This window comes from Chenopodium album, chromosome 11, assembly GCF_948465745.1.
Source record: "Chenopodium album chromosome 11, dcCheAlbu1.1, whole genome shotgun sequence".
In the NCBI taxonomy this organism is placed as follows: Eukaryota; Viridiplantae; Streptophyta; class Magnoliopsida; order Caryophyllales; family Amaranthaceae; genus Chenopodium; species Chenopodium album.
In genome coordinates this window covers 4,314,974-4,330,184 of record NC_137844.1, presented here as the reverse complement: position 1 = coordinate 4,330,184, position 15,211 = coordinate 4,314,974, and the positions used below count along the sequence as shown (strand labels likewise).

General features: G+C 33.0%; 3 protein-coding genes across 3 annotated transcripts; 2 read left to right on the top strand and 1 right to left on the bottom strand.

Annotated features, from left to right (window-relative positions):
- Positions 1–938: 938 nt before the first annotated feature.
- On the bottom strand, positions 939–1,967 carry LOC145566097 (uncharacterized). The gene has a single exon (XM_081625636.1). The coding sequence runs from the start codon at positions 1,965–1,967 to the stop codon at positions 939–941; it is 1,029 nt and encodes a 342-aa protein (XP_081481762.1).
- Positions 1,968–5,578: 3,611 nt separating this feature from the next.
- LOC145568291 (uncharacterized) lies at positions 5,579–8,143 on the top strand. Its single transcript, XM_081627724.1, has 2 exons — positions 5,579–5,814; positions 7,754–8,143. Exons 1-2 carry the CDS (start codon positions 5,692–5,694, stop codon positions 7,973–7,975), a joined length of 345 nt encoding a protein of 114 aa, XP_081483850.1. The 5' UTR covers positions 5,579–5,691; the 3' UTR covers positions 7,976–8,143.
- A 2,953-nt stretch (positions 8,144–11,096) lies between these two features.
- Positions 11,097–12,158, top strand: LOC145568290 (uncharacterized). The gene is made up of 2 exons (XM_081627723.1): positions 11,097–11,321; positions 11,936–12,158. Exons 1-2 carry the CDS (start codon positions 11,199–11,201, stop codon positions 12,155–12,157), a joined length of 345 nt encoding a protein of 114 aa, XP_081483849.1. The 5' UTR covers positions 11,097–11,198; the 3' UTR covers position 12,158.
- The last annotated feature ends 3,053 nt before the right edge of the window (positions 12,159–15,211 follow it).

Sequence of the window (15,211 nt, the reverse complement as noted above, 5' to 3'; positions counted from 1 at the left end):
TCAATATAATTTTTACACGAAAATTAGAATAGAGTTAAGTATCATTTGTAAAAATTATAATGGGAAAAATTTGTCCATTTACATTACATAAACCAGAGCTCAAAACACGTGCCACAAGGCTATGTTGCAAGTAAAAGAAAATGGAGGAAGTATATCTCAAAATTTATAAGTGTAAAAATTATAAAAACTTGATATTAATAAAATATATAATTCAGCGAATCCAACAAAATCCCACTTGACTATATTATCTCTTATATATTAATGGAAATTTGCGGTCAAAGCTATTAAAAGTTCAAAAATCAGCTATGGGGCAAAAAAATAGAGAAAGAGGGAGTAGCATGAAATAAATTACGATCAATATCTTTAAAACTCTGTTAAAAAATATAAATATTGATAATGTGTGTATATTATTGTATTGTATATAGAGCTGAAATATTCCCAATTAAGGGCAGACTAAATGAGAAAAAACAGACAAATAATACAAGGTGATTAGATGCCTTTTAGATAGGAAGAAGAATAATTGACCCATGTTGTAACCAAATCCAATCTGTCCTGTCTGATTTAGCCCACTTGAAGATTACCCACCCAGCTGTGAGATCCCATTTTCCAGCTCCTCTTTCTCTGTCTTGAAATTTGAAATCCTTTCTCCTTAATCTCCTCCCATGTGCTTCCCATCCACTTCTTGCACCACTCCTTGAATATTCGTCAATTTAACCTGAAATTGAGGGAGTAATACCATACGTCCCGTTGAATTGCATTGAGATTAACAAATATTAGGTACACTCGAGAGCATGTGTTGTGATGTTTTATGGACTCCTAACGACTTGAGAGTTAGGAGCCTATGCTTGCTCTTATGAGTGTAAATAATATTTGCACGTTCCAATTTTTTGGTATACATTGGAAATAAGCCTTAACTTATTAAGGCTGTATGGTTCCAATCATTCAACCTTCCAAGCATATAGGAATAAACAAAACTCGGATGACCCATTTCTATTTAACCCATCACCCAACGACCCAGAGCTCTCAGAAAGTAGGGATGACAATGGGGTGGACGATAAAGACAGAGATGATGACAATGACGATGATAACGACATAGGAGACGTCGATGATAAACTCTTTGACGACGATAACGGAATAATAGGCTTAAAGATAAACAAAGCATGCCTCAATCCAGGACTAAATAACCAATCATGTACATCCCAATACACTTCTACCCTTAACCTATTCAAATGTATGCTTCCATTTCCTCTAAACTTCCATTGCAAATGCTTCACTTGAATTACCACTTTTCCATCAACTTTTACCTCCATTTCCAAATCCATTTCAACTTTATTATTCTTACACTCTATAACAATATCATGAAATCTACCCTTTTCATGAAACTTAGCCTTAGTAAAAAATTTCTTTTTACCAAAAATATGTTCCTTTTTTGTGACTAAAATAGGCTCACTAATACAAGGCCTACACCCAGTTTTCTTATATGCTTCATTTTTCAAATCACCAACTAACAAAACGACTTCATTTTCATACACAAGAGCAACAAAATACTCTGAACTTGGCTCAGTCTCACCATTATTAAACTTAGCGGATTTCAAATCCCAGAAAACATCCACTTTTTTACCATCATCTATTGCAAAACTTTTTGACCCATGTTTCCTCCAAAAGTACCATGGCTTCAGCTCCACCTTACAAGTGTAGTGCCCGTCACCATCCGACGACAATGACGACGATGACGATGATCTCCCTTCGTCGTAAGGGCTCGATATCGTAACCGATAACCCGTGGAGGAGGAGGAGATTCCTACACCATGTAATGGTGATCACACGGCTATGGTTCCCTAGCTTAGTCCTATACATTGACATGATCACACTTTGACCCGCTCGTGTCACGGCCGTGTTTTCTAACTCATCCGTGGACCGTGCCCCGGATGAGAAACACGCCGGGATCCCAATTGGATCCGCTATCATATTTATCTATTAGAGGTTCAAATATACACAACCTTATTCCTATATATACAGTTGGTATACTGGACTGGACTGGACTTAATTAGGATATACAACTACTTGAGATTGTTTAGGACACTTTTATGATGATAAATGTTGAATGTGATTGACTATGAATAGAAAGTATAAGAGTGAATATAAGAGAAATAAAAGGAGTAAAGAGAAGGATAAAGTGAGGGAGAAGGAGAGTCACAGCTCATAAGATGTGCAATGTGATGTGAGTCATAGATAGTAGTAGATGGATAGATGCTGCCAGCATTGATTAGAATAAAATAAAATCTATATCTATACTTCTATATTAAAAAGCGTTCCTAAAAACGTTTATGCGCCACGTGTGTCACGCCACCACTCAATAATCAATGGCATCATGCCACATCACCACTCAATTATCAATGGCATTGTGCCACGTCACGATTTAATATTTCAAGGCAATGTTAACTAAAAATGCATAGAAAGAGGTTTGAACCCCTAACCTCATGGAACGTATACCACACGTCTTGCCATCTTAACTAGCAATAATTTATGCTTTATTGAATCCACATAAATGTGTATAAATGTAGAATAAAAAAAGCACCCAAACTAAAAACAAATGAAACTCATAATAATCTTTCAATTCCTTTTAATATTTTAACATTATGTTCTAAATTATTAATACTAAAAAACTTAAAACACTTAATGAAAAAATAAAAATGAAAAAAAAAAAAAAAAAAAAACAAAACAAAACAAAAAAAAAAATTATCAACATCCCAGGGCAACGCCTGGGTCAACAAACTAGTTTATAATTATTATGTATCAAACTGGCAAATAGATGGCAAAAGCCAAATTATGAGTTGTTTGAATGACAACTTATCGTTTTTTTATAATTCTATTTACTTTATAATATGGTCAAGAACATAACTACCTTAATATAAGTATGACTTTTTGCCTTTCCTTCCTCTTTTGGAGAGTTTTGGGGTTAATTAATGAATTGAGGCTTCAATGATTACACTAACCTAAGTTCTAAGTAGCTCTGTTTGAAGCAAATATGTACTACGTATATGATTCATATAATTTAAATAGTAGTATTAAAAAATTGATTAAGCTGTATGTTGCTTGTGGTCCTTAATCCTGATTACAATATTACTTCCTTTGTTCAAGAATATAAGCTTGATTTAAAAAGTCAAGTAAGAATGTAATTTGAAAATGGAGGAAATATTTTGCCGTGATATTTTTTTTGTTGTGGTAAAGAATGCCACAAAAGTTAGTTATATATTAAATCCCATAACTCGAGTAATCTTCCGTGAGTTTAATACATAATTAAACTAAGGGTTTGTTCACTTCAGCTTAATTTCAGTTCAGCTCCAATCAGTTCAATTCAGTTTAGCTCCTAATTTCCTTCTCTCGTAAAATATTCAGTTCAGTTCAGCTCCAATCAGTCCAATTCAATTCAGCTCCTAATTTCCTTCTCTCATAAAATATTCATTTCAACTCAGTTCAGTTCAGTAAATATGAACATGCCCTAAGTAGGTGGACATCCGATCCATACTGCTATAAATTGCTAAGTTGCTATGGTAGATAATAATATAAGCCTGGATACTTTATTTTTTTGTAAGAAGAATATTTTTTTTCTTCATAGTTTGCATTATTTTACTTTTAAAAAAGCTGTTTCCATTATTATCTTGTGACAAAATCATTTTTATATATCCTTTTTATAATTCCAAATAGTAATTGCTATGAATAATTTCCCATTATTCACAATAATAAATTAATACTCCGTAATGCTAAGAATGTAGAAAACTCTTTTAATATTTCTGTTTGATAATTCCACAATAATTGTTAAACAAATAAGTGACGACATTGATAATTCAACAGAGCATTGAATGCAAGTTGATAATAAAATGATTTTTATAGCATGGTTTTCTGGACATGACAGTATACGATATGGGATTGCTAATTTGCTATATGACCAGTCAATAATCGACAAATTCTACACTCAACTACTTTTTTTCTATTTCAAGTTACAACTTACAAATATGGAATTTTTTAATTCCCATACATTTTTGGAAGGCTTGCTATTTAAAAACTTTAAAAGAGTTATTGGGATTTAATTTTTACGAAGTATGAGTCAAACTGGCATTCAGTGACAGGGGCCCATTCTTAGAAATGGGACCCAATAAAAGCCAATTTCAAGAATTGGGTTTCTCCTAGTTTGGGCTACAGTTTTTGCGTATTGGATAATTTGGCCCAAGGAAGTCGCTTGTTGGATTAAGGATCTGTTCACATTTATTTAATTTCACTTCATTTCAGTTCAGTTCAGTTCAGCTCCAATCAATTCAGTTCAGTTTAGCTCTTAATTTCCCTCTCTCATAAAATATTCATTTCAGCTCAGTTCAATTCAATTCAACTCCAATCAGGAAATATGAATAGGCCCTAAGCCTTACACATTACACCTAAACATGTAGCTACCCTATGGTCTATGGAGGAGGAGTATGGAGTTTATGGATTACTTACTAGAAATGCTTGTGTCTTTGAACGGAAACATTTGAACATGGACAATTTTTTGTTAACGTAAAAAGGAGAATATTATAAATTCTTATTCATGTTTTTGAACATGGACATGTTTGTAACTTTGTACTCAATGCTTTAAAATAGATGTCCAATTTTACGCGTATACTAATATAGAATTTTGATCAATAATATTTTTAATTATCAGTAAATATAAATTAAAAAATTTGACATTCGAAAACTACACATTGAGACAATCCATTTTACTATATTCACTTATCTCATATCTTTTTATTTTTATTTTTATTTTATTTTTGTATTCACTCATCTCATATCTTTAATAGATAAATACGAGTAAACAGATATTCATCGAAAACTATACATTGAGACAATCCATTTTTCTATATTGACTCGTCTCATATTTTTAACATGATAATTTTGTAAATAAATACGAGTAAACAAAATATTCATAAAATGCAAATTCGACCATTATTGATTTAATTGAATTACAAAAATGTAATACTCGTACTCCCTCCATTTATTTAAGTGAAACATTTTAACCTTTTACGATGTTTATCTAACCTACTTTGACAAATGTTAGTGATTTATACATAAGAAAAGTTATTCTTATAATCCTTGTTTGAATCGTTTCAACAAATAGTATGTTAATATTCAATTATTATGCAATAATTTTTACTTACTGGTAATTAAAAATTTTATTAGTTAAATTTTTGCATTGACATGTGTGAGCAGAAGAAATGTTTTACTCAAAAAAAGACAATAGGGAGTGATTCTTAAGATTTTTTTGGTAATTTATTTACAAAATATCCCGATAAATAGTGGTTTAAAAATAAAAAAACATAGCACGTGAAAAAGAAAAAAATATGGGGAATAGAGAGTAAGGGAAGGGCCCTCCAGCTTGTTGTGAAAATGAAGTTTCAACTATTTTTTCCATTTTTTTTTAATAACGGTGGGTCACGTGACCCACCGCATGACCATGTCTATTTCCACCAGCCAATAATATTGTGACACAATCATAAAATGAAATCCCCATATTTAGGAACAAAAGCATAGAGATTAGAGAAATATAGGAACAAATTAGGTTTCAATATCAAGTATAAAATAGATTGTTTGTTATTTCTTGAGTTATTCTTCTTCACATTTATTTCCTCTGTTTTATTTTTTATTTGAGAGAGACAGAAAAATGACAGGAGTTTCAAAGGAAGAAAGCGTAAGTTTAGACCTTTTGAGGCAAAAGATGAGAGATTTTGCTAAGGAAAGAGGCTGGGAACCTTATCATACTCCTAGGAACCTGCTTTTGGCTCTGGTATTTTTATATCAACTATCATTTTCTCTTATTTTTTCTTTTCTTTTCTTAATTTGTTGTAATTATGTGATGTGATCGGTTTGGTTTACAAATGACATGGTCGAGAACTCGAGACTAAAATTTTGTTGTTGTTGTAGTAGTAAAATAAGTACCAAGCATTCAAATTGCTACATAACAGCTTTAAATAAGTTACCGGATGTTAAAATAGTACTCCTAAAATTTAGACCTCTTGGTTGCAGTATTGTACTAGTACCATAAACCTCAAGATGTAACTGTATGAAAGTATTTGAACTCGGTAATAGTTTATACTTGTTCCAAAATTCTTGATGGGCTGTATAGTTGTTTCCATGAATGTTGGAAATTTGGAATGCTAGCGTACTATCATCCTCATTCCTTAATCAAGTCTTGCTATTTAAAATTGATTGTTAATTGGAATATTAAAGCAAAATAGATTCTAAGGGTTTGTTCTTTTCAGATTATTTTCAATTCAGTTCTTAATTTCCTTCTCTCATAAAATATTCAGTTCAATTCAACTCCAATAAGTTCAGTTCAGTCAATCAGAACAGACCCTAAAGCTATTTTTTACAATTAAAATTGAAATTCATGTATCCCTTTTGGGCCTATTCTCATTGACTGAAATGAGCTGAACTGAACTAATTTGAACTTATTAGAGTTGAACTGAATTAAACTGAACTGAAATGAATATTTTATGAGAGAAGGAAATTAAGAGCTGAACTGAACTGAACTTATTAAAGCTGAACTGAACTGAATTAAACTGAAAATCATCTTATGAGAACAGGGCCTTTGTTGATTAAGTATGTTTAAGGCGTGTTTTATTCACATGATTCCCTCACTTGAATTTATTTGAACTTGTTGTACTTTATTAAAACATTTTTAATTTGTAATTTGAACCTAAGAAATTCTTACTAGAATTTATTTTTCTAAATTTATATTATTTAAATTTATTTTTCCAGCATGTTTTGACAGTTTTGTGTGCGGTTGACTACACCATGTTACCGCTTATAAAAAAACGAAGTAATCTCTATGACACGTACTAATCGAGTAACACCTACAATATTGTTCGTCCAAGTAACCCCTATAATAATAATGAAGTAAAACTTGTAAGACTGACGAAGTAACTCCATGATAGCTGGCTACACGATATCGTCAGCCACATACAAAAATTTGTTTGATTTTTCATGTATTAAAAGAAAATAAGGTAAATAGAACTCGTCTTAGTCTCTATTATCTACAAAGTATCTGTCATGATTAATTTATATTGATCAAACTGATTTCTATTAATAGAAGAGAACGTTCTCAAATTTTATGAAGGCAATTTTATGTGAATTGTTTTATCCATTGCTTTATAGCTTTTTAAAAAGTATAGGTCTTGATTAAAGTCTAGTAGATCTGTAGGTGTTTTGTCTAGTGGTTTGTCATGTGTTTATAATGCGTTTCATTCAATTAGGCTAACTAATCACACTATGACACTATTCCACTTTCTTTAAGTGCATCAAATGATGTGTACCAGTCAAACCTCACTGTCCAATGTAAAAACGTGATGCTATATTGCTATGTGTCATGACTGTCATCTTTTTTTTTTTGTTAATTCAACGGTTGTTTTTAGGTAAATAATTTTTACTTTAAAGCGAGTAATAAATTTATAATACCATCAATCAAGTATACTATTTTTACATGTTCAAAAAGACTTGTCATTGATTCTATATTTCTGTAATAGAAGCAATTTTATTCTATGATCAGATGTTTTACTATATTCGTAATTAAAGATGATAAAAACAACATAACTATCTAAAATCATGTTGTATTTTTATTGATTAAGAAATACGTAGTATGTGATAACTTAACTTGACTAGAGTCGATCAAGATTGTGTTTTTATGCACACATTAGTTCAAAAAAATAACGACGAAAAAAATGCAGGTGGGAGAAATGGGAGAGCTATCGGAGATATTCCAATGGAAAGGAGAGGTGGAAAGAGGTTTGCCAAATTGGAAAGAAGAAGAGAAAGTTCATCTTGGTGAAGAACTTTCTGATGTTCTTCTCTATTTGATTCAACTATCTGACAGTTGTGGCATTGATCTTGGTCAAGTTGCTCTTCGCAAACTTCAGCTTAATGCTGTTAAGTATCCTGTTAACAAATAACTTAGTTGATGGCCTTGAATTGATACATGTAACCTTATTAGACATAGTTGTATCTTTGTTTAGCCGTGGCTAACACACTCCCGTTACATGACATTGTGGATGTGCGATTACTTATTTTATTTATGTTTACTTAGGGATATCTATTTTAATTCTACGGAGTACTTTAATTTTGACACGTATACACACCATAATCACCAAGTCGAGATGTGAAATCAATAAGATAAGTAAAATCGTTATTTTCGACAAGGCTACACTAATGAATAATCCAAATATGTTGCGAGAGCACTATCAAGGACTCAAGGTAATTCCGAAGATGTTGAACAGGTAAAACCATAAAGGCATAAACCTATATATTAAGTTGTTTTGGTGTTTAGTGAGCAACGGATTATAAAAATCAATATCAAGATCCTCGGAAATTGACAAGGGGCTCTAACCCTTGAGGTATCATTTCCTCTCATACATCAAGTAGTAGGTACACCTTTATATTATATAATATATGTTGGTCCATGAATCCCATGATAAGCTAGATATGAGTGGTAGCCTTGTTTTTTTTTTTTCGATCCAAAAGAGGCAGAGCCAAATACAAAGAAAAAAGAACTGAAAGCAACAGAAAAACAAACACAAGCTAAGGAGGCACTAGGCGTGGGAAAGCCACACCTCGAGCATCCTCCTCTAAAATACGATTAAGAAAAACAGGAATAAAATTAAGAAAATCAAAGTCAATGTCTTGAGTGACTCCGCGGTTGGCCAACTAATCCGCCACGCGAATTGCTTCACGAAATACATGAGTAACCTTCACCTCCCAACTGTCATCATTTAGCATGTTGATGCATCTAGTGAGTTCATGAACACTTTCACCATTAGGAGCCTTCCCCTGCCTCAAAATTTGCACACAAGCCAAGTTGTCTAACTGAACTTCAAGATGTATAATCTGAAAATTTTTAGCTAACTCAAGACCACGAGTAAGGGCTAGCACTTCAGCTCTAAAGGCTGTGCACCTTCCAAACTTTGCAGAAAAACCAGAAATAAAATTACCATCTTGATCTCTGATCAAGGCACAACCCCCGCTAATCCTGGACTCCCTTTAGCTGCCCCATCACTGTTAAGAACATACCAGCCAAAGCTAGGACTCTGCCATGACACATAGCTCTGCCTCTTTTTCTGCTTCAACCTGTCATCAGGACCTGGAGTTTGCATACTACGGAAAGCTTCATCAACTCTAATACGAATGAAGGCCCTAATATCAACCGGAATCTCATCACTTCTGTTAAAAACATGGCAGTTTCTCCATCTCCAAATCCACCAAGAAACAATACCAAATAAGGTTGGCCACCCATGATCATCTTCATTACCTGTATCTTGTAAATTGTGCGTTAACCACTCCTTCAGAGGCTTGCTGAAAAAATCTGTGGCTAAGCTTGGTGCTAAGACTATATGCCACACTTGTCTTGCAGCAGGACAATCACGAAGTATATGTAAGGAGATTTCCTCCGAATGACCACAAATAAAGCATTTAGGATCTTTAGTGAGGTGCCTTTTGAAACGATTCAAGTTACCAAGAAGACGATCATGACAGGCTAGCCATAAAAAAGCTCTGATCCGCTGCTGTAGGGGAGCTTTCCAAATTAAACTCCAGCATTTTTCATCAAGAAAGTCAGTCTTGTGTCTCATGATACTAAGGACTGATTTAATAGTGAATCGGCCTTTTGAACCATCTTTCCAGTAGATTAAATCCCCTATATTAGGATCAGGTCGAATTTCGTGGTGTTGAATTAATTTCATAGTGTCTGAGTCCAGAAAGGGAGCGAATACATTCCACTTCCACCCTTGATTAATTTCCCACATTTCCTCTACCGTAGCACCAGCTAGCTCCTCAGGGATGGGGGTTGTAGCAAGATCACTAAGGGGTCTGTCAGTAGCCCACAAGTGATCCCAAAATAGGGTGTGCGATCCATTGCCAATAGCAGACCTCATACCCTTGCCCAAGACGTGTGCATTTTCTGTGATTCCAGCCCAAACATTCGAACTTCCCTGCTTAGACTCGAACATATCAACATCACAACGACCCCTACAATATTTAGCTCTAAGAACACGTGACCAAAGAGCATTGGGTTCTGTCAAAACGCGCCAGCCCAGCTTTGTGAGAAAGGCTGCATTAGCCTGTTTTGCCGAGACTAAACCAGCCCCACCAAATTCTTTTGGACGCTGCAGTAACTCCCAAGACAGCAGATGAACTTTTCTTGTGTCTTCATTGCCACCCCAAACAAATCTTCTAGTTTTTTTGTCGATGTCCTCACAGATTGAACGGGGTATTTTTGCTGATTGCATTGAATAGAAAGCCATTGAAGACAGAGTGGATTTTGCTAAAGTCAAACGGCCAGCAAGTGAAAGATATTTAGACTTCCATCCACAAAGACGTCGGTCAATTTTTTCACATAGGTGGCTGAAAGTCTCTTTGGTGACTCTACTAGTGAGAGTAGGCATCCCAAGATACATTCCCAAATCATCAGTTACTTCCATCCCCAAAGCAGAACCAATTGCTTCTTAATCAGAAAAAGAAACATTTTTTGAGAAAAATACTCGGAATTTAGGTAAGCTTACTTTTTGACCAGAGGCCTCACAAAAACGAGCTAAGCATGATCTCACAAGTTCAGCTTGGTTGATACTGGCCTCTGCAAAAAGAACAATGTCATCCGCAAAGAAAAGGTTCGACAAAATCGGACCATCACGACTTGCTCGGATCGGTTTCCATAAATCAAGAGAAATAACCTCTTCGATGACTTGATAGAACCGTTCCATACACATGACAAACAAGTAGGGTGATAAGGGAATTAGATATACATATACTATTATATAATATCATATCATATCATATCAATCAATTTATAATTATCATTATTATTAACAATATTATAGCCTAAAATGAAGATTATGCTATCAATAATAAAGGGAAATAATCATAAAAGCAAATCTCCAGATTAGGAACATAGACATAGAGATTAGAGAAAGAAAGGAAACAATCAAACAGATACCTTTAAATATCAACTGATATCATCAAATATTCAAAATCTTCCTTCTTTTGAGATTTACCTCCCTCATATTTATTATATTTATTTATTTTTATTTAAGCATAGGATAGATTGATATTTCTTGAGTTAATTTTCTCTTTCATTTCTTCCTCCTCTGTTTTTTTCCTCTGTTTTTTTCAGAGAGAGAGAGAATAATGACAGGAGTTTCAGGGGAAGAAAGCGTAAGTTTAGACCTTTTGAGGCAAAAGATCAGAGATTTTGCTAAGGAAAGAGGCTGGGAACCTTATCATACTCCTAGGAACCTTCTTTTGGCTCTGGTATTTTCATATCAACTATCTTTTTCTCTTGTTTTTTCTTTTCTTCCCTTTAATTTGTTATTTTTACCTCTGGATTTTGTTTTGGTTCGATTATGTGATGTAATTGGTCAGGGTTATAAATGATGTAGTCAGACTACAATTTCTTTGTTGTTTTGTAGTTATAGACTAAATGGTAAGTATTGTACATTTAAGGTTACTACTCATACATAATAACTTTGAACATGTCACCTTATATAAAATTTGGACCTTTTAGTTGTATCATGTGAAACAGTGAAAGCGTTTAAACATTTAGTAGTTTGTATTTGTTCTACAATTTATGATGGGCTTATACACTTGTTTTCATGAACATATTTCTTGATAAATATAAGGGTAATATTGCTCAATGATTAGGTTTCTTAATAAATCCTTAATTAGTAGCAGAAGAATGATTAAAAAAAAAAAAGCACACACAAATGTTCAAAAATCGATCATGTCATATTGTTATTGCCGAATGGTTAGAAAAATGTGACAATTAAATTTAGATAGGGTCAACGAATATCTTGTCTTTCAGGCATATACGCGTCATATAGTAGTGAAAAAATATTAACGAAGTAAAAAAAAAAAAAAAAATGCAGGTGGGAGAAATGGGAGAGCTATCGGAGATATTCCAATGGAAAGGAGAGGTAGAAAGAGGTCTGCCAAACTGGAAAGAAGAGGAGAAAGTTCATGTTGGTGAAGAACTCTCTGATGTTCTTCTGTATTTGATTCAACTCTCTGACAGCTGTGACATTGATCTTGGCCAAGTTGCTCTTCGCAAACTTCAGCTTAATGCTGTTAAGTATCCTGTTAACAAATAACTTGATGTTACCTTAAAACTATTAGACATAGTTATACCACCTCCGTTACAAATTATAAAGTCGAGATGAAAAATGTCTAATCGTTGCAAATAATATGAAACGGAGGTAATATTATGAGTTTATGACTATTGCATTGTTTAATTTACATTGCTATATAATTGATGGAAACTTTGGTTCTGTTCTGTTTTTTTTCCTGAAACTATATGACATGATTTTTTGCACAGCTTGTTAGCTCGACATACTGTCATAAGTGTTTAATACATTCTTGTTACATGACAAAGTCACAAGGATATGCGATTACATTCCTACATATGTATATTCAGTTACCCTAGTCAGTAATAACTCGAGAAATGAAATAAAATCTACATAAGACTAGGTGAAACCATTCTACTACACATTTACACAAGGTTGGACTAATTCAAAATATGTTCCCCTATACATTGGGATGGTATATGCCCCTGCCCTTACCTAAACATTGATCAAAATCCGTTCATTCTGAAATGTACAAATATAATCCATAGCTAAGATCGAAAGAAATATGACATAGATTGACATGTATGCATGCTAAGATCGAATTGTTAGTTTTGTTACAAAACAATTTAACAGCACATCAGCGTTACTTGAAGTTTTTCTTAGTGAAGCTAATCTGCTAATGAGAAGTTTCTCAATTACAGTACTATCTAAGCAGAACAAGGTTATTTTGCTCCTGGACTTCTAGCATGTTTGCTCAGTATAAAATACCGCCTTAAGATTAGATTAAACATGACATTAGTTCCCACTTTCTAAAGCCTCTTAAACTAACACGAGTACAGAAAAAATTGTGTACAGAAGTATATTACTCATAAAAAGAGCAACACAGGTTATACAACTGCCTGCTAGCTGAGTTGTGTGCAAGGTAGGTGCAGGCTGAACGCTGGATGCCAATTAGCCTAGTCAATCAAAGATGAGCCTCCTACTCTAATAAGCAAATTCGAACGCAAACCATTCAAACTTTTGATACTGATGCAACTACGGGACTAAATGCAGCAGCATCAATTTTAGCTCATCAAACATAACAATTTACAATCCCTGATCAAGATCCTTTTGAAATAGGAATGAATACTGATTCATTCTTTATAATCCCTTATCTAAATTTATCCGAACATTCCAAGTAAGAGGTCTTACTTTGAGCTCTCAAATTTCTTCATTATTGCATATCAGCATATATTTAATAGCCGTGTTAAGGGGATGGAGACATTAGCATTGGTAATTAGGCTAGCCTTAATAATAATGCTGGCTTTCTATAGTAGCTTTTCACATTATTGTATCATGAATTTTGCTGGACTTTGATAACAATGTTGGCTTTGTGTATTAAGTTTCAACATTTTAATTAAAAATTGGCCTGCCATGTCTTGTGCTTGTTGAAATTCATAACTCCATATCAAGGAGGAATAATTGTTCTTTGGCTTGTCTTTTGTTTGTCAATCCACATAGTGACATGCATAGACCAACTTTTTAGATTCTAGATTTCTAGCACTTTTACAGATATGTCTATGTTGGATATTGTATCATTTCGAGTTTTGTAGGTGAAAGTTATATTAATTTTTAACCAAATCGATTCATTATTATTAAACATTCATACAACATCATAAATGAAATTTAAATTAGAATATATATAATTGAATCCAAGAAGGGTTTCCTTTGTCAAAGCTACAATTGTTGAATACATCTTGCATTGTGGTACATCTCTCGAGCACACATAATTGGAATATACAACTTTTTCGGAGAGTCGATCTGACGATTTGTTGTAGTCATAAGGATAAATATACACATCATTGTGTATATTTATCGAAATTTAAATTGTAAAATTAAAAAAAAAAAAAAAAAAAGTAAGGTAAAAGGGAAGGAAATTAGACTATTTCCAACTTAAACGACGCCCAAAAATTTAGAAAACTCTAAAAGAGAGGAGGGGGGGGGGGGGAGTTTTTACTACCGTATAGGCTTAGGTGAAAGTTATATGAGATCAATAAATTCCATTCATTATTCAATTATATCATAGAAGATATGCATAAGCTTGTCAAGCCTAGATATTTCGACTTTATAAATTCTTATTATTTGAACTTATATAAACTTATTAAATTTTTTTAGAAATAACTGAAAATAAGATAAACTGAACAAGCACTTGTATTAAAAAACTAAATTTTATTATCTTCATTTCTCAATTAATAGCTTACCATCACACTATTTTAGATCTTTAGTATCATAATAGCTTATTATACAATAAATATTTTATTTTAAATATTTCTTTAGGTATATCCTTCCTTAGATTCTCGTTTGAAGTTACATTTGCGGGTGATTGTTGCCCTTGGATGTAGCCTAGTGTACGTCATTCACGATTCTCCTCAATCGAAGAGGCTTGGCGGTTCCGATTAAAAAACGTTATCAAAGAAGTGATGATATTTTTTCAAGTAGTTGGTGCGTTAGATGTACCTTTTCCTTCCAAATTAAATTTAAATACAGAGCTTAACAACAATGACAGCTTGTTTTGTACAACGTATTGTGAAGTTATTTGTTGCATTAAAAAACCAAGTCCAGGGTTGCTGAAATGGTAGTGAAATATTTGTAAACCTGTTAATATTTAAGTGCAATGCGTGCATTATCAATGCCAATTTAGTTCGTACGAAGTAATATACTTAGCGAAATTAAACACTAATTTAAAGCATATAAATAATCGATTAAAATAACTTAAACATCAGTAGGAGGAAAGACTTGGGTTATCAATATATCATTGTTTTTAATTAATTTGTCCGTTTATTATATAATTCATTTGTTGAAAATGTGTGTCAAAAGATTAATTTTTAGTTTAAAAAGATTGAAGGAAGTACTAATAGTCTAATATATAATTCATTTGTTGAAAATGTGTGTCAAAAGATCAATTTTTAGTTTAAAAAGATTGAAGGAAGTACTAATAGTCTAAGGGCCTGTTCACTTCAGCTTAATTTCAGTTCAGTTCAGCTCCAATCAGTTCACTTCAGTTCAGTTCAGCTCTAATCAATTCAGTTCAGCTTCTAATTT